At 47.6% G+C, this 25,423-nt stretch overlaps 1 protein-coding gene across 4 annotated transcripts in view; it reads left to right on the top strand.

The window, feature by feature from the left end:
• The window catches only part of FBLN7 (fibulin 7), a 57,692-nt gene extending 40,760 nt beyond the window's left edge, over nt 1-16,932 (top strand). For 3 of the 4 annotated variants that reach the window (XM_070473952.1, XM_070473963.1, XM_070473947.1), the window contains 5 exons: nt 7,311-7,436; nt 10,807-10,944; nt 11,910-12,047; nt 13,810-13,948; nt 15,877-16,932. In XM_070473952.1, the coding sequence (XP_070330053.1) occupies nt 7,311-7,436; nt 10,807-10,944; nt 11,910-12,047; nt 13,810-13,948; nt 15,877-16,249 (914 nt within the window). In that variant the 3' untranslated portion in view covers nt 16,250-16,932. The remainder of the gene's footprint in view (nt 1-7,310; nt 7,437-10,806; nt 10,945-11,909; nt 12,048-13,809; nt 13,949-15,876) is intronic. The other variant, XM_070473956.1, reaches the window with a different exon arrangement.
• The last annotated feature ends 8,491 nt before the right edge of the window (nt 16,933-25,423 follow it).

Here is a 25,423-nt window from a genome sequence, read left to right as displayed (position 1 = left end):
TATGGCAGAAAGTGAAGAAGAACTAAGGGCCTCTGGATGAAAGTGAAAGAGGAGAGTGAAAAAGTTGGCTTAAAACTCAATATTCAGATAACTAAGATCATGGCATCCGGTCCCATCACTTCATGGGAAATAGATGGGGAAAAAGTGGAAACAGTGGCTGACTTTATTTTTTTTGGTCTCCAAAATCACTGCAGATGGTGATTGCAGCCATGAAATTAAAAGATGCTTACTCCTTGGAAAGAAAGTTATGACCAACCTAGACAGCATAAGTAATGTTGGCATTACTTTGCCAACAAAGGTCCATCTAGTCAAGGCTATGGTTTTTCCAGTAGTCATATATGGATATGAGAGTTGGACTACAAAGAAAGCTGAGTGCTGAAGAATTGATGCTTTTGACTGTGGTGTTGGAGAAGACTCTTGAGAGTCCCTTGGACTGCAAGGAGATCCAACCAGTCCATCCTAAAGGAGATCAGTCCTGAGTGTTCATTGGAAGGACTGATGCTGAAGCTGAAACTCCAATACTTTGGCCACCTGATGTGAAGAGCTGACTCACTGGAAAAGACCCTGATGCTGGGAAAGATTGAGGGCAGGAGGAGAAGGGGACGGCAGAGGATGAGATGGTTGGATGGCATCACTGACTCAATGAACATGGGTTTGGGTAAAGTCTGGGGGTTGGTGGATGGACAGGGAGGCCTGGCATGCTGCGGTTCATGGGGTTGCAAAGAGTCAGACATGACTGAGCAACTGAACTGAACTGAACACACACACACACACACACACACACACACACACACACACACACTATTCCATTGTATGTATACATATACACACTTTTCACTTACTTTCAGTATTCCATTGTATATGTGTGTATACATATATACATTGTGTGTGTGTGTATATATATATATGGGCTTCCCAGGTGGCACTAGTGGTAAAGAACCCACTAGCAGGAGATGAGGAGATGTAGGTTTGATCCCTGGGTCGGGAAGATCACCTGGAGGAGGGCATGGCAACCCATTATAGTATTCTTCCCTGGAGAATCCCAGGGACAGAGGAGCCTGATGGGCTACAGTCCATAGGGTCACAAACAGTCAGACACAATTTGAAGCAGCTTAGCACTGCACAGCATATATATATATATATATATATATATATATATATATACATATATATATACATACATATATATACACACACATACATATACCATATACCATATCTTCTTTATCCATTCATTAAGACAAGCAATCTTAATACATTCTCCATTATGGAGAAATTCAAATACACAAAAGTAGAAAGAATAGTTTAATGGTCATCATGTACTCATAGTCCAGTAATTATCAACACAGCAAATCCTTTAATATCTTAAAATTTCTAGTCAGGGTAAACATTTCTGCAACTGTTTCTCATATTTTTAACACTTTGAGCCAGAGTGCAAATAAGTTCTGTACACCACAGTTGGTTGCTATGTCTCCTACACCTTTTTAATCCATAGTCGTCTTGAAGAAGACTGCTCCTTCTTTCTGTCTGCCATTCCTTTGAAGTTTATCTGTTGAAGAAAATGTGTTGTTTCCCACAACCTTGAATTTTTAAAAATTATTTATTTATTTTTCAGGTGCACTGGGTCTTCGTGGCTGCACTCAGACTTTCTCTAGTTGCAGCGAGCAGGGGTCACTCCCTAGCTGCAGTGTGCAGGCTTCTCACTGCGGCGGCTTCTCTTGTTGCAGACCATGGGCTCTAGGTGCACAGGCTTAGCTGCTTGTGGCATGTAGGATCTTCCTGGAATAGAGTCAAGCCCATGTCCCCTGCATTGACAGGTGGATTCTTAACCAGTGGACTACCCGGGAAGCCTCCCACAGCCTTGATTTTGCTCACTGCGTCCCTGTGAAGTTATTTAACATGATCTGCATCTCTCTTTTTTGGGGTCCAACTTCACTGAAATAAAATTACATATAGCACTGTCTAAGTTTAAGGTGTACAGCATAATGGCTTGATTTTCATATACTGTGAAAAGATAACCACAGTAAGTTCAGTTAATGTCCATCATCTCATACAAATACAAAAAAAAAATAGTTTTTTTTCCCTTGGGATTTAGTCCCTTAACAACTTTCAAATATACTACATAGCAGTGTTAACCATAATCTTCATATTGCACATTACATGCCTAGTACTTATGACTGGAAGTTTGTAAGTTTTTGATCTCTGTATTTCTTTTAAACTGGTAGCTTACTCCAGAGGCTTGATCAGATTCCAGTGAGATTTTTCTATCGTTTGGGCAGGACGGCAGTACATACTTCTGCCAAGAAGTCCCTGTGGTCCATCATCTCTCATTTTGTGATGCTGAGCCTTGGTGAGCATCACCACCCTCTTCACCGTGACCTCTGTACAGTAGACTTCTCAAGAGGAACTCACAGGAAGTTCCTGAGTTCTTACACTTTCAAAACATACGCAGCATTACCAACAATGACTGTTCGATTGGACATAAAACACCTGTCTCACATTTTCTTTTCTTGACTATCTTAAATATATTCTCCCACATCTCCTGTTTTAACTGTTATTGCTATCATAAGGATGCCCAAAGAATGCTTTTTCTTTTTCTTGAAAATCCAATAATTGTATTGGGATATGGATCAGTACTGGCATTTCTGGGTTAGTTGTCTCAGATGTGGGGCTTATCTTTGCAACAGGAAGTTTCAGTGGCTGAACAGTCTTGCCCCAAGGATCTCTTGAACTTCCCAAGACCTTTAAAGGTCCATTCTCTAATGGGTGGAGAATCCAATTAAGTCCAACAGGGAAAGCTGGTGCAAATGAAAGAGATGGTCCAGATGAAAGAGAGAGAGAGGAGAGGGCAGAGTGGAGTGGAGGAGGCATGAGCTGCCTTAGAAAACAACTCACGGGAGAGGCTGTCAGGAAGGTGTTGTTCAGTTGCTGAGTCACATCCAGCTCTTTGCAGCCCCATGGGCTGCAGCACACCAGACTTCCTTGTCCTTCACTATCTCCCTGAGTCTGCTCAAACTCATGTCCACTGAGTCAGTGATTCTACCCAACCATCTCATCCTCTGTCACCCTCCTCTCCTCCTGCCCTCAATCTTTTCCAGCATCGGAGTATTTCCCAATAAGTTGGCTCTTCACATCAGGTGGCCAAAATATTGGAGCTTCAGCTTCAGCATCAGTCCTCCCAATGAATAGTCAGAAAGTTAGAAAAGCTATATGGGAAAACTTATTTCCCCTAAATATGAGTAAGAGAAAAGGACTGTTGCCAAATCCTGTCCAAATTATTATAAGAAAACAAAGCAAACCCTCTATAGTCAATGAAGAAATCCCAGAAAGACATGCCCATACAAAAGATGAAAACTATGACCTACTACTTCCGGACAAGTGGAAAGAAATTTTAAAAATATAAAAACTATGAAAGGACAACATAAATAAAAATCAGAAAACCTTAGAAATGAGGTGATTGAAGAAATGGAAAATTTGAAGCAAGATGACAAAACACAGGAAACAAAAAGAAAAAAGAAAAAAATCAGATCATGCATGTGGAACATTTAGCTCAGTTCTGGGAAAATAGCAAGTGCTCAGTAAACAGATTAAAAGAGAATCATAATCCATGCTTCTGGCTTGCCAGCCTCTCCCAGCCTCTGTTAGTGTCCTCTTCTTTATAAATTGAAGTGTAGTTGATTTATAATATTTTCTTAGTTTCAGGTGTGCGGCAAAGTGATTGGGAATCTGAGAGTTTTCAGACTCTTTTCTGTTAGTTATAAGATATAGGGTAGATTTCCCTGTGCTCTACCACAGGACCTTGTTGTTTATATGTTTTATATATACTAACTGGACTGCAGCCCGCCAGGCTTGTCTATTCATGGGATTCTCCACGCAAGAGTACTAGAGTGGGTTGCCATTTCATTCTCCAGGGGATCTTCCTGACCCAGGGATTGAACCCAGGTCTCCTGCATTGCAGGCTGATTCTTTACCGTCTGAGCCGCCAGGGGAGCCCTGTATACTAACTAGTATCCGTTAATCCCATGCTCCTAATTTATCCCTCCTTTCTCCTTTAGTCACCATAAGTTTGTTTTCTATGTCTGTGAGCCTGTGTCTGTTTTGTAAATGAGTTGATCTGTATTATTTTGTTAGATTCCACATGTAAGTGATATCATATGGTGTTTTTCTCTGTCTGACTTCATTTAGTATGGTAATCTCTAGGTCCATCCACGTTGCTGCAATTGGCCATATTTCATTCTTCCTTAGAGTTGAATAAAATTCCGCTGTATACATGTACCACATCTCCTTTATCCATTCGTCTGTTGATGGATGCTGCAGTGCCACTATGAACATTGGGGTGTATGCATCTTCTTGAACTAGAGTTTCCATCTTCTCTGGATATATGCCCAGGAGTGGGTTTGTTGGATCATACGGTAGTCCTATTTTTAGTTTTTTGCAGAGTCTCCATACTGGTCTCCGTGGTGGCTGAACCAGCTTACATTCCCACCAGCAGTGTAGGAGGGCTCCCTTTTCTCCACGCCCCCTCCAGCAGTTGCTGTTTGTAGACTTCTTGATGATGGCCGTTCTGACCTGTGTGAGGTGGTACCTCACTGTAGTTTTGGTTTGCGTTTCTCTGATAACTAGTGATGTCAAGCATCTTTTCAGTTTCCTGTAGGCCATCTGTGTCTTCTTCAGAGAAATGTCTATTTAGGTCGGGCCTCTTTACAGTTCTGAAGTCGCCATGCACTCAACTAAATGCCGCAGCTTGGACAGACTTGAATGCGATGACAGTTGTACTTCAGTCAGGATACAGAGGGTGTGCCAGAACTGGGCACTGGGCCATGGAATGCCTGACAGTGTATCAAGATAAGAAATGAGAGTCTGAATGGAGGACTTTTCATTTCTAAGCAATGAAAATCCTGGGTGACAAGATCCAGGCAGCGCTAGCAGACAGGGTCATGGGGCATCTCTTCATTCCTCTGTCACGTCAACAACTCCACCCCACCCCACCCTATCCACGCCCGCACCAGCCGGGTACAGCCAGGCTCAGCGCCCCCCACCGCAGGCCCTGCGGGGGGCACACACTGCTGCTGGTCCCACCCCCCACGGGCCGAACTGAAAGACTCTCAGGTTCACACTCTGGCTCCCAGCCTAGTGACTTTCAGACTATGCTGGGGAGCAAGATGGCAGAAACAGGAATCCCATGCTCTGGGGCATTTGTGTTGTTTCAGACACATTCCTGAAAACCGGTCATCAGCAGAGAGAACATATGGGTGGGGTGGGGGGGGGGAGTGGGCGGAGGCAGGAAGCTGAGGTTCCCCTCCCCAGGCTGAGCTTACTGAGAAATTGGAATGGCTCCTTCCCTAGGGAGAAGCAGCATTTCGGATGGTCTGGGTCCTTTCACAATGAACAGAATCCATGTAATTGTCTGCATAACTTCCCAATTACAAGGAGGCTGAGGGAAGCCAGAGTCCCTGCCAACCCACCCACAGGAAGGCTGTTGTTCTCATCAGGAGCAAAGCACCTTTTTCTGCCTCCTGATAGACACAGCAGGAAAGGATGCTCTGAGGCCAACAAGGAAGTGCTTCCAATTTCTTTCCCAAGATGCTGTGGTCAGGTCAGTGAACTGACAGATTGTTCCTCTTTGGTGGAAATGGCCTGTGCACTAAAACTGGGCTTAAGGAACTCATAGCAAGCGGATGTGGCCTGAGGGTTTTAAAAAATCATTTTTTCCTCATTAGAAAATTTAGAAATGTTCACTGTGGAAAAATGGAAGATTGTTAAAAAAATGCTTTTGAACTGTGGTTCTGGAGAAGACTCTTGAGAGTCCCTTGGACAGCAAGAAGCTCAAACCAGTCAATCCTAAGGAAATCAACCCTGAATATTCATTGGAAGGACTGGTGCTGAAGCACCAGTGCTTTGGCAACCCTGTGGGAAGAGCCGACTCATTGGAAAAAACCCTGATGCTGGGAAAAGAGAAGAAGGGGGTGACAGAGAATGAGATGGTTGGATGGCATCACCGACTCAAAGGACATGAGTCTGAGCAAACTCTGGGAGATAGTAAAGGACAAGGAAGCCTGGCATTCTGCAGCCTACAGGGTCGCAAAGAGTTGGACACGACTTATCGACTGAACAACAACAAATAAAATAATTGTCAGTAAACAAAGAAAAATTACCCATAATCTACCACACAGAGAAAAATCTATTAAAGCCTATTAAACCTATTATATACTTATTTTATTTTATGGCTGCTCTATGTAGCTTGCAGGATCTTAGTTTCCTAATCAGGAATTGAACCTGGACCCTCAGCAGTGAAAGCACAGAATCTTAACCACTGGACTGCCAGGGAATTCACTAAGCCTATTAAATTGTTGAACACGTTTAATATATCTCTCCGATAGCTCAGTTGGTAAAGAATCTGCCTGCAATGCAGGAGGCCCTGATTTAATTCCTGGGTCAGGAAAATCCACTGGAGAAGGGATAGGCTACCCATCCAATATTCTTGGGCTTCCCTTATGGTTCAGCTGGTAAAGAATCTGCCTGCGATGCAGGAGACCTGGGTTTGATCCCTGGGTTGGGAAGATCCCCCGGAGAAGGGAAAGGTTACTGACTCCATTATTCTGGCCTGGAGAATTCCATGGACTGTATAGTACATGGGGTCACAAAGAGCTGGACATGACTGAGTTTCACTTTCACTTTCATACATTTTTCACAGGACTGTTGTGTGTATAAACAAGGAACGTTTTCCTTTTCAGGAGAAGGAAAAGTTAAGCGTCAAGGTTAACTCCTCCCTATTCCCACAGGGTGAGAATTTGGAAAGAGTTATTTTTCTCCATCTCTGACCATTCTTATGGGCCATCTCTCCCTCTTATAACGCCTTGAATTGAGTTCCTGTCCAAAGAGGGTTCTACCTGGGCACTGGCTGATGGGACGGAGATGAGAGGCAGTTAACTCTCCTCAAAGGCAGTGCGGGCCCAGGACAGCGCTGGTTCCTTCCGCCCGGCTGCAGGGTCTACACTGCAGATTATAAAACGGCGGCCCTGGGTGGAACCGGGCTGAAAGATGGGCTACTCTCGCAGGCAGAGCTCCAGGTAGGCACAGTGTGTGCCAGGGTCAGTGGCTTATTGCATGCTTGGCCGGCTACATCTCAGCCCCACTGGCTCCCTCCCAGCTCTTGTTCTTGCTGGAAGGGGCCAAGGCAAGGGCAGAGTGGGGTGGGGAGTGGTCACAAGCTGGAGTCATCGTGTCATGAAAAGAAAGTGACCCCAGCTTTGTGTTTTGTTTTAGAATGAGAACTCATGCCTATATCTGAAATTTATTTGTTTTCCTAGATATCAGTGAATGCTCCAGCCAGCCTTGTCAGAATGGTGGCACGTGTGTGGAAGGTGTCAACCAGTACAAATGCATTTGTCCTCCTGGAAGGACTGGGAGCCGCTGTCAGCATCAGGCCCAGACTGGTATGTAGCAGGTATGGGGCTGGGGAGGACAGTTTGTTATTGAGAAGGGAGGACCCTAGTCACAGGTCACCAAAGGCAGACCAGTGGGATGTTCTCTCTGGTTTACATCATAGATCCCTCTGGTTCCCTGAGATGGTTATTTGGGATGGCGCTTAGTTAACTTGTGGAACCAGAGTTTTGGTCCTTCCCAGGTGGCTCAGTGGTAAAGAATCTACCCGCTAATGCAGGAGAAGTGGGTTCAATCCCTGGGTTGGGAAGAGCCCCTGGAGGAGGAAATGGCAACCCACTCCAGCGTTCTTGCCTGGAGAATTCCATGGACAGAAGAGCCTGGTGGGCTACAGTCCTTGAGGTTGCAAAGAGTCAGACATGACTGAGCGCACAGACACACACAGAAGAAGATGCAAGTGGAAGGACTGAGTCCCACCCTGAAACCCTCCAGATTTGGAACTTGGCCTGAGAAGCAAGGAAGCTTCACTTGGTTGACTTTCCCCTGCACATCAGCAGAACAGCTTCTCCTGCAAATGCTTCCTGCAAAGCTCATAGTTACTGATATAGTATTTTCAGAGCTGGGTAAACTAGATGTTTGACCGGTGACGAGGTTATGGTCGACATTTGAGTCCCAGCATTTCTATAGCCAGAGGTCTAGGAGCCACATGGTGGCTGTTTTTGCAGGGGCAAAGAAGATCTAATGATAAGGAGTCTGTGGGACATGGGGGGTGGTGCCATGCTATGCTGCAACCATCTTTTTGTTTTTGGCTTCCCCCATGTGTAGCTTGTAGGATCTTACTTCCCCGACCAAGGATTGCATTGAACCCATGCCCACGGCAGTGAAAGCTGAGTCCTAACCACTGGACCACCAGGGGTTTCCCTGAGCCAACATTTCTCATATAAGAAAGTCAAACCCTAAAGATGTCCTGTTCCTCTGCCAGGAAAGCCTGGGGTGTCTGTGTGGTTGTCTTCTGAGTGGAATCTCAGTATAGGGGGAGGAATTGGTGGTTAGCAGAGAACAAGCTTTGTCAATACTTGATATCTTTCCATTGGACCCAGCTCAAGGTCCAGTTTAAATTTTGTCCCCAGAGATTTGCTGCTTAATGTGTCTTGATTCCGTTTAGCTGAGTCACCCTTCTGGGTGCTTTCTCAGGGAGAGCCTGAGGTCCCCTGACAGTGCCTGTCCCTGGAGTTGCCCTACGTGGAAACAGCCCCACTCCTCCTACTCCTTAGTACCAGGAAGGAGAAAGAAATAGCTACATTTCAGCCCAACTGTGCTGATCCTGGACACTGGAGCTAAGCCCTACCTGTCTGGGCGTCCACTGTTGGAACCTTCAGGCTCCAGGGCACAGATCCTCAGGCTCCTGGATCCTCAGGTCCAGGGCACAGTTAATATAGAAATTATTCCCAGGACAGGAATCTCTGCGAGGAAGTGGAAGGAGGGAACGAGCAGGCGCATCTGAAGCTAGTTTATGTCCTCACAGGATCCCCGTGAACAATGTGAGCAACAGCCCAGCACACCCCTGTCTTTTTGCTCACCTGGTCCCCCAGCCTACAGCCTTCCTTCTCATCAGCTCTGCCCCTGTCTTTCTGGCTCCCAGGGGGAGCCTCTGTTTGATTACTTAAAAAAAAAAAACAAAACACATTCACTGTTTTTGTTCACATTGTAAAATATATATAACAAAATTTACCATTTTAAGTGTGTGGTTCAATGGCATTAACTATGTTCACCATCACCACCATCCACCTCTAGAACTTTTTTCAACTTGCAAAATTGAAACTCTGTGCCCATGAAACAACTTCTTCCCATCTCCCCAGCAATCATTCTGTTCTCTGTCTGGATGAATTTGATGGCTCCAGTGGGATGACTAAGTGTCCTCTTGTGCATCAGATAACATTTACACCAATCCCTGTAACCATGGAGAGTCCGAAATCCTTTGAAAGCTTTCAAAAATTAACATTTTTTTTTTTTTTTACTGATTAGAACATTGATTTATATTCTTGGTTGAAACAAAAACCTTCAACACTTTAGGAAAATATTTTAAAAATACAAAAAAAGAACCCAGGAAAAAAGGTAGTGTTTTTAGCTATGTAGATTTTTTTTTTTTTGAATTTTTACTTTTTAGCCATGCCATGCAGCGTGGTTTCAAACCTGCACCCTCTGCATGGGAAGTATAGAGTCTTAACCACTGGACTGACAGGGAAGTCTCTCCAGAGGTTTTTTAAAAGTGTTTTAAAATTAATATTTATTGGGGTATAGTTGATTTAGTTTCTGCTCTACAGCAGAGTGAATCAAGTATACATATACATATATCCACTCTTTTTTAGATTCTTTTCTAAAATATATATATTATATGGATTGACATGTTTGCTCAGTGGTGTCTGACTCTTTCTGACCCCATCGACTGTAGTCTGCCAGGCTCCTCCATCGATGGGATTTTCCAGGCAAAAATACTGGAGAGGGTTGCCATTTCCTTCTCCAGGGGATCTTCCTTACCCAGGGAATGAACTTGGGTCTCCTGCACTGCAGGCAGACTCTTTACTCTCTGAGCCACCGGAGAAGCCCAATATAATTTATATATATATATGTAGTTGTTGATGTTATTGCTTAGTCACTCAGTTGTGTCCAACTCTTGCGGCCCCACGGACTGTAGCCCGCCGGGCTCCTCTGTCTATGGACTTCTCCAGGCGAGAGTCCTTCTCCAGGGGATCTTCCTGACCCTGGGATTGAACCCGTATCTCTTGCATTGGCAGGTGGATTCTTTACCGCTGAGCCAGCGGGAAACATACATGTACACATACACATGTAACTACTATATAGTAGCGTAGGGTGAACAGGCAATCCCATTCTCCCCTCCCGACCCCTTGGTAAGCAGCATACATTTGTTTCCTGCAGCTGTGACTCTATTTCTGTTTTGTGAACAGGTTCACTTGTACCATTGGTTTTAGGCTCCACAAATGAGTGAGATCATATGATGTCTGTCTTTGATCTCACTCAGAATGACGATCTCTAGGGCCATCCATGTGGCTGGCTGCAAGTGGCATTATTTCGATAAACTCCATAGATTTAAACTCCAGTGGTCACTGGTAGGGTCCTGGTGCTTTAAGCCTTTGAAAGTGAAACGCGGATTTCACCTCACTGTGGTCCTCTGGGTGCAATCGTGTCGCGTATCGTTCTTTGCCGGCGCCTCCCCTTGTCTTCTGCCCCTTTGGTGTGGGCGCTGTATCACCGGCTGAGTTTCGTTTAATCCTGTGTCTTTCCTCTCCCTACTCCAGAGGAAGCTCTGAGAAGGGGCCGCGCCCCGATCTCGGGACCCCCCTCCCCCCCAAGGTCAGGCCCAGGTGCGCCAGGCCCGGCCCTGAGGATGTCTTCTCCCCGCAGCAGCCCCCGAGGGCAGCGAGGCCGCGGACGCCGCCTTCAGCCGCGCGCCGCGATGCGCGCAGGTGGAGCGGACGCAGCACTGCAGCTGCGAAGCCGGATTCCACCTGAGCGGCGCGGCCGCCGACAGCGTCTGCCAGGGTAGGCGCGGGCTCGTTCCCGGGAGGGGACGCGGGGGTCGTGGGGAGAGGGTCTCCTACTTGCCGCCCTCCCGGGGGTGCGCCCGCGCCCAGGTGTAGGTGCGAGTGGGCGGGTGGCTTCCTGGGCGTGGTCTCAGACAGCCCCGCACCTTGCTGCTTAGGTAAGTGGGTGTGGACCTGATGGCTGCTAGGACACAGCTAACGCGGAGACCTCGGGGGCGGTTCTAAGAAAATCAGACTAGAGAAAGCATCCAGGGGTCCCCGGTCTACCCCTAGTCATGCGCACTCGTCTAGAAGAGGCGCTCCCTCCCGGCTAGGATTGCAAGGCAGGTGGCAGGCGGAGCTAGAATGACAGCCCTTGACCATACCCCGTCCCTGTCCCCAGAGCTGTGCAGGGCCTTGGGCTCATTCTCTGGGCCCCTCTCTGCTTGTCTTACTGACTGGCCCACTTCCTGATTATGAGACTTCCATCTGAAAACGACTCAAACCAGCGGTTCCAACCTAAGAGTTACCTAGTTGTTGCTAACGGCCTCATTTTACAGCCACAGAAGCCGTCTTGCACCGGTTCCCAAAAATAAGGATTAAGGCGGGGCGGGGAACCAGGGCGGAAGTCTGGGTCCGCCGCCCCACGCTTTGCTCCCTGGGGAGCCAGGTACTTGCCAGGTTGGACTTGGCAGCCTCATAGGGTCTGCCCAGGCAGTCATCAGTCTTAGAGGAGCGGCCGTGGGGCCCCGTACCAGCTCGCTCACCTCCTTCCTTCGGCCCTCCAGGCCCTTGGCTTGGGAGAACGGGTAGCCTCCTGCTGCTCTTCCGAGTCCTCTGCAGGGGATCGGGCTTGGCGGCCACGGAAGACCCCGCCCGGTAGCCACAGTTGCCAGCGATGGTGACACAGCAGCCAGCCTGGGTCACGGCTGGGGGCCGCCCACTGGTGGCTCCTGGAGTCATACTGGGCACTTCTGTCCCCAGATGTGAACGAATGCGAGCTCTATGGACAGGAGGGGCGCCCCCGGCTCTGCATGCACGCCTGCGTGAACACCCCCGGCTCCTACCGCTGTGTCTGCCCCAGTGGATACCGGACTCTGGCTGATGGAAAGAGCTGTGAGGGTGAGTGCGGCTGCTGCAGAGGAAGGTGGTCCCAGACCGTGGCTCGGAACTACCCGGGGAGGAGGGGAGGGCAGAGGGCTCCTCTGCGGACTGACATGCAATCCAAGCGAAAAGGGAGACGCCCAGTGACGTCCTAGTGGGGCCCCATGGCTGGGCTCAGAGGAGTGGGTAACCTGGGACTAGAGAAGGAAGGCATCCAGATAGCCATCGTTCTTCCATGGTCTACCCATTCATCATTCATTCATCCATCATCCATCCATCCATCATCCGTCCATCTATCCATCATCTCTCCACCTTTCCTTCTATCCTTCGATAGAAGGCCCCTGTAGGATTGTGTAGGGTTTGAAAAGAAACCTAGCCTCCAGGCCAGGAGCTCATTGAATATGTAAAGAACAGAGAACATATAAAGGGCATGATATTAGCCATGGAGGGCAGATTCCGTGTCTCGCTAACTGAGGGGGAGGCAGGTTGAGAGAAGTGTTGTGACCAGTGACACTCATTCATGCCCTCCGGCACCTCTGTAACCTGTCATGTCTGGAGGGGGAGGACGGGATCTGCCATCAGACCTGGATTTCTAATAGTTAAGAACGACCGGACTTCCAGTTACAAGAACCAGCGTTGGACATTTTGGAAAGTTCACTGCGTGTGGAGCACCTTTTGCGGTGCCTGCTGTTGCCATTCACGTGGGCCCATCAGTGATGGAGGGGTGGCAGGAGATCTTCTTCCTCACTGGGTGCCCACTATTTCTTCTTTTTTTTTACATCCATGGATTTTATTTTATTTTTAATTTTTACTGGAGTTTAGTTGCTTTAATAACATTGTAAAGCAAATAAACTCCAATAAAAATTAAAAATAATGTTATGTTAGTTTCTACTGTACAGCACAGTGGCTTAGTTATACACATATGTCTAAAAGCTGACTTGAAACTCAACATCCAAAAAACTAGGATCACGGCCTCCTGTCCCATCACTTCATGGCAAATAGAAGAAGAAAAAGGGGAAACAATGGCAAGTTTATTTTCTAGGGCTCCAAAATCAGTGCGGATGGTGACCACAGCCATGAAATTAAAAGACACTTGCTTCTTGGAAAAAAAGCTATGACAAACCTAGACACTATATCAAAAAGCAGAGACATCACTTTGCAGACAAAGGTTCGGAGAGTCAAAGCTATGGTTTTTCCAGTGGTCATGTACAGATGTGAGAGTGGAACCATAAAGAAGGCTGAGTGGCAAAGAATTGATGTTTTCCAACTGTGGTGTTAGAGAAGACACTTGAGAGTCCCTTGGACTGCAAGGAGATCAAACCAGTCAATCCTAAAGGAAACCAACCCTGAATATTCATTGGAAGGACTGATGCTGAAGCTGAAGCTCCAATACTTTGGCCACCTGATGCAAAGAGCTGAGTCATTGGAAAAGACCCTGAAGCTGAGAAAGACTGAAGGGAGGAGGAGAAGGGGGTGACAGAGGATGAGATGGTGGATGGCATCACAAACTCAATGGACATGGGTTTGAGCAAGCTCAGGGAGTAGTGAAGAACAGGGAAGCCTGGCGTGCTGCAGTCCGTGGGGTCACAAAGAGACATGACTTGGTGACTGAAGAGCAGCTCTTTTTTGGATTCTTTCCCCGGGTAGATCATGACCGAGTATTGAGTAGAGCGCCCTGTGCTGTGCAGAAGACTCTCACTAGTTGCTGTATAGACAGGATTGTGCATATGTTGATCCCAGGCTTCCATTTACCCCGCCCTGCCCTCATCTGGTATTTCAGATGTTGATGAATGTGTGAGCCCACAGCCTGTGTGCCCCCGGGGGACTGTGTGCATCAACACGGGCGGAGGCTTCCAGTGCGTCAGCCCGGAGTGCCCCGAGGGCAGCAGCAACGTGAGCTATGTGAAGACATCTCCGTTGTGAGTATGACTAGGGCCACCCTCAGCTGAGTGCCTTCACCCTTCACCCAGGCCTCCCCAGGGTTGGGCTGCATTCTTCCTAGATGTTCTCGGGAGAAGGTACAGGTATGTCTGATGAAAGGCACGGCGCTGTGTCTGGCTTCTTGGAGCTTCCATCTCTCTCCTTTTAGGGTTTGCATTGAATGTGATGCTGCCCTGGGTAGTAGGAATGATGCTCCTGAGTGCTCCCCTGAGGACAGGGAGGCCACTGGGGGGAAGAGGGCAGTGGTGAGGCTGCCAGGAGGTATGTGTGGTGCACAGATTTGGAAGAGGATCATTTCCTGTGTTCACAGGGTACCTGTACACTTTGCATTATATCTCTCTTCTTTGCTGCTGCTATTAAGAGTTTTGATTTCTAGTAACCTCAGCCTCTCACAGACTTTTTCTTTTTTCTTCAAAAGGTGAAGACAGGCTTTTAAAGAGAATAACTGCAATTATCACAAAGACATGTATTTTCTCTGAGAGAGAGATCACAAGGGCCTTAGCATTGTCTTTAGAATGCACTGACCCAGTGAAGCAGCTCCTCGAATAGCTGTAGGGGTTACAGCAGGTTAGAAGCATCAAGAAAGTTGGTGGCAGTTACTCACCGAGAGTGAAGACAGCAGGGTCTTCCTCCAGTGTCACATAGTGAAGGGAGGAGGGACCCGTCTGTCAGGCCTTGGCAGACCTCCCTGATGAACAGCAGAAGTGCTGTTTGGCCTCCTTAACGGGGGTGAGCTGAGCTACCAGAATCGCTAACTTGCATCTCTCTCGTGTTGAGTGGCGCTAGTGGTAAAGAACCCGCCTGCCGATGCAGGAGACTTAAGAGACAGGGGCTCGATCCCTGCGTCTGGAAGATCCCCTGGAGGAGGGCATGGCAACTCACTCCAGTATTCCTGCCTGCAGAATTCCACGGACAGAGGAGCCTAGCAGGCTACAGTCCCCCGGGGTCGCAAAGAGTCAGACACAACTGAATCAACTTAGCGCTCACACTTGTGTTGAATGAGGTGAAGAAAAAAACACAAAAACCAACAACTATCAAAGCACTTTCACAGGACCTTGATTCCACATACCTAAGGAAGGCAGAGTGTCCTGCTTAAGAATGAACCCTGGGAGAATTCCCTGTTGGTTCAGCAGTTTGGACTCAGCGCTTTCCCAGTTGTGGCCCGGATTCAATCCCTGGTGGGGGAAGCTAAGATCCCTTAAGCCATGGGACACTGTCAAAAAGAAAGAACAGTGGGTGTTTAGTAAGCTCACCACATGTGGAGAACCACACTCCAGGATGTCACCAGCTAACTGCTGGGGTCTCAGCATGTTAGAAGGGGCACCTGGTTTGAATGCTAGCACCATCATTATTGAATCTTCCCCAGCTTTATTTTTCTACAGAAATGGTGAAAGAAAAAGGGCTTCCCTGGTGGTCAGACGGTAAAGAATCCGCCTGCAATGCAGGAGATCTGAGTTCGATCCCTGGGTTGGGAAGATCCCTTGGAGAAGGGAATGGCTACCCACTCCAGTTCTGGCTTGGAGAATTTCACGGACAGAGGAGCCAGGCAGGCTACAGTCCAGAGGGTTGCAGAGTCGGAAACAGTAGTAATAGCATATACTAGTAGTAATAGCATATTATAGTAGTAATAGCATAGTATGTAAATGGTAGTAATAGCATATATAAACATACATGCGCACCCAGACATACATGGACAGCTGGGTCAGGGAAGCACCTTTTCCCGGCCTGATACCAGCCACGATCACTGGCCTGTGGTTCTGGAGCGCCCAGGTCAAGGAACACATGGCTGGAGGGTCACTCTGGTGCCTCTGTAGGAAGGCAGGTGGGACAGACAGCCTGGTCAGAGCAGCCACTGCTGACTTTCCCCAAGGCTGAGCATCCCCTACGTTTTGCCTCTCTGTTCCAGCCAGTGTGAGCGGAACCCCTGCCCCATGGACAGCAGGCCCTGCCGCCACATGCCCAAGACAATCTCCTTCCACTACCTGTCTCTGCCCTCCAACCTAAAGACGCCCATCACACTCTTCCGCATGGCCACAGCCTCAGCCCCTGGTCGGCAAGGGCCCAACAGCCTGCGCTTCGGGATCGTGGGTGGTAACAGCCGCGGCCACTTCGTGATGCAGCGCTCAGACCGCCAGACTGGGGAGCTGATTCTGGTCCAGACCTTGGAGGGGCCTCAGACGCTGGAGGTGGATGTCGACATGTCCGAATACCTGGACCGCTCTTTCCAGGCCAGCCACGTGTCCAAGGTCACCATCTTTGTGTCCCCTTATGACTTCTGAGGGGGTCCTGGGGTCACGGGGTGTAGGAGCCTGGGCTTGTTTCTCTTCCGCAGAGACATAGCTGCGGGCTTGGCTGCAGCAGACATGTCTCCCCACCTACCTGTCCCCGTGGCTTCCCAGGGCAGCACAGCACGCTGTCCCGTGATGCTGAAGTGCAAACCCAAAGCCCAAGCTATTGCCATCATATGTTTTTCTGCTTTAAGGCCTCCCATTAGATGATGCACTTTCTCAAATTTTTGTTTTCTTTTTAACAGGGGAATGGGCAGCTTGTCAAAATGCTGCATGAGTGGCATTGTGAGTTTGAATTAGCTGGGGAGGGAGGAGCTTATGGCCTGGGTCTGAGATGATGGTCCAGCCTTCTGTGTTGTTAGAGTTAGGCCTCATTATTGCAGGGGTTCCGGACATGCTGAGGGTGAATTATGCCCCTGTCCTTGTGGCGTGGGGGCGGGTTCCTGCCACGACTCGGCACGTTCTTCTGTCTGCACTTCCCTTTGTGTCCCATGGCTGGCCTTCTCACCAGAGAGCCCCGTCAGGGCCTGGACCCCCACGCAGATTCTTCCGGACCAAGGAGCCAGAGTTTATGTGCATATTCTGCCTGAATGAATTCCCTTTTGAGAAACCATATCTCAAAACATAACCTGGTATTATAACTGAAAAAATAAAATCTGTTGCTCGTCCCTGTCCATCTGGCCTCTCCCTGACCATGCGCTAGCCCAGTTCTTCCCAGGAGGGGGTACCCAGTCCTCTCCTGTCTAGGCTGGAATAAACTGGGATAAACAAATGACAAAGAAAACACAGAATTGATGTAGGATTGCTCCATCAATAGGAATTTGGCTTGGCTATGTGGGAGATTGGTAAGGCAACATCTGCCCATGGAGAATTTAAGAAAACACTTGAGTCGCCGTTGGGTCCCGGCTTCCCTGGTTGCTCAGCTGGGAAAAAATCTGCCGGCCAGTGAGACAAAAGAGACATGGGTTCCATCCCTAGGTTGGGAAGATCCCCTGGAGAAGGAAATGGCAACACCCCCCCAACCAGTATTCTCGCCTGGAGAATCTCATGGACAGAGGAGACTGGTGGTCTACAGTCCCTGGGGTCACAGAGTTGGACACGACTGAGTGCACACGCATTGCAAACCATTGATTCCAGGGCCTTCTACTCCTGATGGAGGAGCCCAGTGGTGACACCCTCCAGTGACTGAGTTTCGAACACTCTCTCTGGTGCTGGGAGTTGGGGGGCGGGGGGTGGGTGACAGTTCAAAAGACAGCTTAGAGTCATCGGGAAATCGCGTTCATCCAGGTGAGATTCCATCTCGGGTGTCCTGTTGGAAAACGCTTTGTATTGCCCTTGCTGTGAGGTGAGCCTGACGGAGTGTGTTGCCAGTTTAATGATCAAGCCCTTCACCAAGGTGGCTCCTAGGACGCCTCTCTGTACTACATCAGAGAGTGAAACAGTCAAGAGTTCCTTCTGACTCCTGTGATTTCTCCAGCAACAGAACTTAGGGCCTGCAAATCTGCTTCCCTGTGTTGTTACAGGTCATTATTAAAACTGTCATCCAAGTGGGAGGGGGTTTAGGGGAGGATGAATACATATATACATATGGCTGAGTCCCTTCACTGTTCATCTGGAACTATCACAGCATTGTTAATTGGCTATACCCCAATAGAAAATAAAAAGTTCAAAAGAAAAAAAGCCCTATCATTCCAGGAAAAAAAAAAAAAAAAGAGTACTCCTCTGGTGGTCCAGTGACTAAGGCTTCACACTTCCAATGCAGGGAGCATGGGTTCAGTCCCTGGTTGGGGAACTAAGATTCCATGTGCCATGTGGCCAAAAAATAAAAAGATTAAAAAAGAAAAAGAAAACTGTCATCCATGGTTTTGTGTCTCCAAATAGTGCTGTGATGGGTCAGACACCTACCTGTCACCCAGTCCCCAGGACACCAGGTGGGAGGGACCAAGTGTGGCCATGCTCCTGAAGGTACAATGTGACAGGTGTGTGGACCTCCCTTCTTGCTGGGGGGAGGATGAGTGGTGCCAGAGGACAAGCTTCTTACCTCCCAGCAGGTAAGGAGTGATTTGGGGGAATACAGAGCAGATGCCCTCCCTAACTTGTGTAGGATGATGACACAGGCCAGATCTAAGCCAAAAATTTCCATCATCACAATCCACCATCACCAAACCTGTTTCCCATTTATGAAGTGCCATGCTGAGCCCCAGCACCTACCTATTAATGCCTGCCTGCACCCACTGTCTTGTGAATTATGCCTGGACCTTCCTCCCTGGGTGACATCCTGCTCTTCACCTCCCTCAACTTTCCCCTATGGAAACCAATTTCTCCCTTGCCCATTCATTGCTCCAACCTGTGCTAGGTCAGAATAGCTAGGAGGCTTCCCTGGTGGCTCAGATGGCCAAAATCTGCCTGCAACGTAGGAGACCTGGGTTCGATCCCTGGGTGGGGATGGTCCCCCCGGAGAAAGAAATGGCAACCCACTCCAGTATTCTTGCCTGGGAAATCCTATGGACAGAGGACTGTGGCGGGCTACAGTCCATGGGGTCACAAAGAGTTGGACATGACTAAGTGACTAACATAACAACAGGTATTAATTTGCAGCCCTTTTCACATACTATAGTAATACAGTTTCATATTATTTGACTGGGGGCTTCTAAAACTTTTTATTAGACACCATTGCAAACACAGACAAAAGTACAGATAATAGAATAAACTCCATGTCCAAATCAGCAGCTTCAACAATAGTCTCACAGCCAATCTTGTTTCATCTGTGCTCTCACCCCATGTCATGACAATTTTGAAGCGGATCATGGACTTCACATTTCATCAGTAAATATTTCAGCATGTGTATCTAAATGTTCTTATGTATAAACATAAGAACTTAAAAAAAACCCATGACCTGGATCACAACCCAATCTAAAAAATCAGCAATAATTCCATAACACCTTTAATATTTAGTCATTGTTCATGTTTCTGAGTGGCTCATCATATTTTTTGTTTGTTTGTTTGAATTAGGTCCATTCTCTATAATTTGCTGGTCAACTTCTTAACTCTCTAATCCATAGCAGTGGTTCTCAAACTTTAGCATGTATTGGAATAACTTGGAATCTTGTTAAAAGACAGAGAGAGCACTGAGGCTTCCCTGGTGGCTCAACGGTAAAGAATCCACCTCCAGTGTAGAAGACACAGGTTTGATCCCTGGTCCGGGAAGATGCCACATGCCTCAGACCAACTAAGTCCATGAGTCACAACTATTGAGCCTGCGCTCTAGAGCCCAGGAGCCACAGCGACTGAGACTGCATGCTGCAGCTGCTGAAGCACACCCACAGCCCGCGCTGCACCCAAGAAGCCACGTGCGGTGAGGAGCCGTGTGCTGCAACGAGGAGGAGCTCCCACGCACTGCAATTCGAGAAGAGCCAGTGCCGCAACGAGGACACAGCACGGCCGAAAACAAGTAACAACTCCAAAAACCCCTGTTGTATTAAAAACAAACCAACAAACCCAGGGTACTGGGTCCTCTGTCCCGAGCATTCCTCACGGTCTAGGTTTTCTTGAGTGTGTCTCAGCTTCTTTTAACATGGCCCTCTGTCCTCTCTTCCCTGCTGGCTCAGACAGTGAAGGATCTGCTTCCAATGCAGGAGACCTGGTTCAATCCCTGAGTTGGGAAGGTCCCCTGGAGAAGGGAATGGCTACTGACTTCAGTATTCTTGCCTGGAGAATCCCCTGGATAGACGACCCTGGGGCGCTACAGTCCATGGGGTTGCAAAGAGTCAGATATGACTGAGCGACTTACACTTTGACTTTTCTGTCCTCTCCATTTTTTATATGTCAGTAGTTATAGCTAAAAATTCAATTAAGAGTGCAGTTAGGTTTATTGTCACAGGACTGCTCTATTGGTGATGACAGGTGTTTCCAGTGGGAGCTGTATTATCTCTGGTTGCCTCTCTTTTCTGATGTCAGCAGCTCTGGATGATTATTGCATAGATTTACTACTTCCTTAGGCGTTGCAAATAATATTCTAGTGCTATTGTTCCTTCGTTTATTAGTGGCATACCTTCTAAGGAGAAACTTCCTTTCTTTGGTTATTTGGCTACCCTGAGGCTTGGTTTGTACAGGAAAGATTGGATAGAATTTTCTTAATGTTTTTTTCCCCTTTTCTTTTTCTTCCTTTTTTATTTGGCTGCACCTCAAGGCATGCAGAACTTCCCCAACCAGGAATCGAACCTGCGTCCCCTGCAGTGGAAGCAGAGTCTTAAACGCTGGACCACCAGGGAAGCCCAAGACGATGAATTTTTGACTTTTCCCCACTTGTCAGTTTCCAAAGTGGTTCCCTGGCATCTTTCTAAGCTTTCCAGTGAGTGTTGTTTTCTTATTGGCTACATTATGAACTCATGGCTTAGACATATTTGACATATGCTTCAATCTATAGATGTTATTATCTTTACTGTCACTCAAATTGTCCCATTTGGCTTTTTGGAACTACTTCAAGTTGACTAATTCTTTTTGACATGACTCTACTGGTCTAATCCACTCCAGTATTCTTGCCTGGAGAATCACATGGACAGAGGAGCCTAGCGGGCTACAGTCCATGGGATCACAGAGCCAGACACGACTGAAGGACTAACACACATGCTGGTCTTTGGTAATTTTGTAGTTATCTTGCATGACAAGATGTTTCAAGCTTGTCTCATTTATTTTATGCTCCAGCCTGAAGTCATTCATTCCCTCCCCCCCCCCCCAAGGGATCCATCCATGCTCTTTCAGTGGGGCATGGTCATTAGATCAAAATCTGAGTATAAGGAGGGCTCGTTGGTAGTGGTTTAGTCATTGTTTCTTGGTTTTAGTGAATAGAGCTGGGAAATAGGTACTACCCATTTTTTTAAAGAAGAAACTCTACATTAGTTTATACTGATACTTCCAATTCAACTCAAGACTGCAGGGTTTTTAATGCAGCCTTGTTGATCTTACATCTGCCCTTCTTTCTGTCATTCTGAAGACCTCCTTCTCAGAAACGGCCAAGATACTTATGCTGTTGTTCAGTCACTCAGTCCTGTCTGACTCTTTGCCACCCGTGGACTGCAGGCAGCCCGCCAGGCTTCCCAGCCCCTCACCATCCCCCAGAGTTTGCCCAAGTTTACGTCCATTGAATCAGTGGTGCCATCCTCTGACACACTATTCTCCTTCTACCCTCAGTCTTTCCCAGCATCAGGGACTTTTTAAACCCTCAGGATAACAATGCCAAAATTATCATGAAAAAATTACTGAAAAAGTTAAGATTTTTCTTTTGCAGTTTTTTTTTTTTTTTTTTGTCCTTAGGGTTTATGATATTGAGGATGTACAATCAAATAACTTGGAATAGTTCCTCTCTCTGTGGTTATGGCCCAAGCTTGAATCAGGGTTAGGATTATTCACTTTGTTTTGCTTCCATTTTTAGATTTTTTTCATTTTAATTTTTAAAAGTTGTGTAAACTATTTACATGGTTATAAAGTCAAATCCACAAAATGAGCTGTAATCAAAGACATCTATATCCTAACATCGTCCCATTCACCGTATTTCTTCCTTCTATCACAGATAATCAAGTTTTTTCCATTTTACCCTTCCATTTAAAAACATATAAACACATGATAAATGATAGCATGCTAATTTATTTAACACTTTCCCTGATCTTGTTTTTTTCCCCTTTAATGATATATTGAATATGAATCCATAGACCCAGATAGAATGTTCTTCTACAAAATGCTGCTTTATGAAGACATATTATTATTTATTCAACCAATCGCCCTTGATTGACATTTGGCTTGTATCTAGTCCGTTGCTGTTAAAATCCTTCAGCAATACCTGCCTGTCTTTGTGCATTTCCGCCTTTGTATGTCTAGGGCCCGTTTTTCCCTGGTGGTGCAGTGATAAAAGAGTCCACCTGCCAACACAGGAGACACGGGTTCGATCCCTGGGTCAGGAAGATCCTCTGGAGAAGGAAATGGCAACCCACTCCAGTATTCGTGCCTGAGAAATCCCACGAACAGGGGAGCCTGGCGGGCCACAGCGCCTGGGGTCTCAGAGTCGGACACAGCTGAGCACACAGCAGGCACGGGCAGGCTCCTGTTCTCCCACCTCTGTGCACTTCTGCCCCCTTGTGGCTGGGTCTCAGTATTACAGAGTTCTTCCCCTTCAGATGGCATCTCCGTCAGGTGGAGGCACCCCCGACCGCGAAGGTGAACTGCTGGCACAGAATGTGTGTGGCATGAGCAAAACATGGTCCCAAGCCACAGAGAGCTTATTTTAAATTTTATTTATCTATTTTTGGTCGCATTGGGTCTTCGTTGCTATATGCCAGTTTCCTCTAGTTGCGGCGAGTGGCGGCTTCACTTGCTGCAGATCACAGGCTCTAGGCATGCGAGCTCAGTAGTTGCTCTGCTGGATGTGGGATCTTCCCAGACCCGGAACCAAACCCGTGTCCCGTGCATTCGCAGGCGGATTCCTATCCACTCTACCACCAGGGAAGTCCCACAGAGATTTTAGAGTTGTTACCGCAGCATAACCATCCTGCCAATGCAAAGTGAGAAAAAAAGAAGGAGGAATCCCTCCATCGCTGACAATGAGATCGCGCTATGGGTTGAAGGGTGGCATGCACTCAACTCCTTATATCTGCTTTACACCAAACAGAAAAACCACACGCACAAGTGGTATCTTACATTGCAAAACTGGGCTAGAATGGTAGGTCTCGAAGTTTGGGTTAGGTTTCCCAGCAACGTGGAGGAAACTGCAAGGAATAGTCTGCACACCTCAACAGACAGTAGCCCCTGCTTGCTGCAATTAGAGAAAGCCTGCATGCAGCAGTGAAGACCCACCACAGTCACAAATAAAATAAATTTTAAAATCTTAAAAAAAAAAAAAAAAAAAAAGAAAGCCCTCAGGTGTCTGGAGTCCACGGTACCAAGATGAAATTCCTTTTTTAAAAAAAAAAGTGATAAAAACAATCACCTTCTTCATGTAATTCCTGCTAAACTGAGAGTCAGAGAAGACCATTTTGCAGTGAATGCAGAGTCATGCTGAGGACATTCAGGAGGCTAATTTTAAAACACTATTGCCTTTTTTCTTTTTACAAAAGAGAATTTGGTTGATTTTATAACTAGTAGTGACATAATTCTACTTATTTCAGCAGTCAGAGCTGAAACAAGCAGCCCAATCGGCATATTTCATAAATATTTCATAAATTCATTGACTCTAGGGATATGGAAGGAATTTGGACTCTTAATCTCAACCCTGGATTATTAGGCTAGAAGACTGGACACGAAATCAAAACCATTCTCCCCTCAGGGTCTGCAGGACCAAATACTTCCTCTCCGAACCCTCACCACCCCCTTCCCCACAGTCCCTACCCGGTCCCCCCACCCCCACCATCTCTCCAGCGAGATTCCTACAGAAGGATCTCTCTGGTGGCTCAGTGGTAAAGAATCTGCCTGCCAATGCAGGGGACATGGGTTCAATCCTTGATCTGGGGAGATCCGCCGTCACAGAGCAACTAAGCCTGCGGGCCACAATGACTGAGCCTGGGCTCTAGAGACCAGGAGCTGCAGCTGCTGAAGCCCACGTGCCCTAGAGCTCACGCTCAACAAGAGAAGCTGTGCCTGTGCACCACAACTAGTGAAAAGCCTGTGCAGCAACGAAGACCCAGCACAGCTGCAAGTAAATAAATAAAGTCATTAAAAAAAAAGATTCCTGCAGCAGAAGGCAAAGAAGCCCTTCCCCTTACAGTACAGTCTCAGAAACCCCTTCCTCTGTGGTCTACAGTGAATGAAACTGCTGTCACTCACATCAGGGGACTTCGTGGAGCAAGTGAAGGACAGACAAAGTTGGGTTCTGCCCTAGAAACTGGACTGCAAGGCCTGCATTTCCTTTTCCTCTGATAGACACAGAAGGGGAACACAATTTATAATCTTGATCAAAAGTGAGAGGGACTTCCCTAGTGGCCCAGTGGTTAAGACTCAGCAACTCCATGCTTCCAGTGTGGGGGAGACAGGTTAGAGCCCTAGTCAGAGAACTAAGATCCTCCATAAAGTGGGGCACGGCCAATATATATATGTGTGTGTGAATCAAAAGACAAATGGATGGGAATTCTGCAGAGGGTTCCTGGAAAATCAGGGCCTTCCTTGAATCCGAGAAACAACCTCGCCAAGTCCATGGGCATCACTGCACACCGCACCTACTGGCTGCATACAGGTCACTTCCTAGGACTGGTCCACCTCTCATTCGCCACAGTTTCTCCTTGGTAAGAGGGAAAAACTGCCTGGCTGTCAGCCAGCCTTGTGGGGAAAACGAGAATGGAAACAGAAGCCACAGCCTCTGTGGCTTTTCAAAACAGGCTGCTCCGGGACTTAAACCACCCAGAAACTGCACCCATTCAGATGTGAGCATCACAAACTGCCTAAGCATAAACTTCCAGCACCTGCTCATTCCCAGAGAGCAGACCACCAGCTTGTCCAGCAACTCTGTGCTTGACAAACTCTGCCCCACCCCAGGACTGACTCAAAAACTCTGTTGGGCTTCCCTGATGGTCCAGTGGTTAAGGATCCACCTGCAAATGTGGGGGACACAGATTCGATCCCTGGTCTGGGAAGATCCCACATGCCTTGGGGCAGCTAAGTCAATATGTGCCAATTTCAGAATATCAGGGAGGGCAACCTGACACCAGAGAAAATTTGGGTGAGGCCTCAGAGGAGAGGGTCCTTCATGTAGCTCAGTCTTGTTACATCCACGGTACCTTGTGAGTTTGTGTTTTTTTTTTTTTTTAAATTTATTCATTTTTGGCTGTGCTGGGTCTCCACTGCTGCACGAGTTTTTCTTTAGGTGCCATGAGCGGGGGCAACACTCTGATTGCGGCATGCAGATTTTTCATTGTGGTGGCTTCTCTTGTTGCAGAGCATGGGCTCCAGGGTACTTGGCCTTCAGCGGTTGTGGCTTCCAGGCTCTAGAGCACAGGCTCAGTAGTGGTGGCACATGGGCTTAGTTGCTCCATGGCATGTGGGATCTCCCTGGATCAGGGATTGAACCCACGCCTCCTGCATTGGCAGCAGATTCTTTGCCACTGAGCCACCAGGGAAGCCCTCTGGCTGAGATCTGCCAGAACAGAGGCCATGGGGAGCAGCTGCCTCCCCGTCTGTTCCCGC

The sequence above is a fragment of the Odocoileus virginianus genome, chromosome 2, assembly GCF_023699985.2.
Source record: "Odocoileus virginianus isolate 20LAN1187 ecotype Illinois chromosome 2, Ovbor_1.2, whole genome shotgun sequence".
Lineage (NCBI taxonomy): Eukaryota > Metazoa > Chordata > Mammalia > Artiodactyla > Cervidae > Odocoileus > Odocoileus virginianus.
This window is presented reverse-complemented; position numbering and strand designations above follow the sequence as displayed.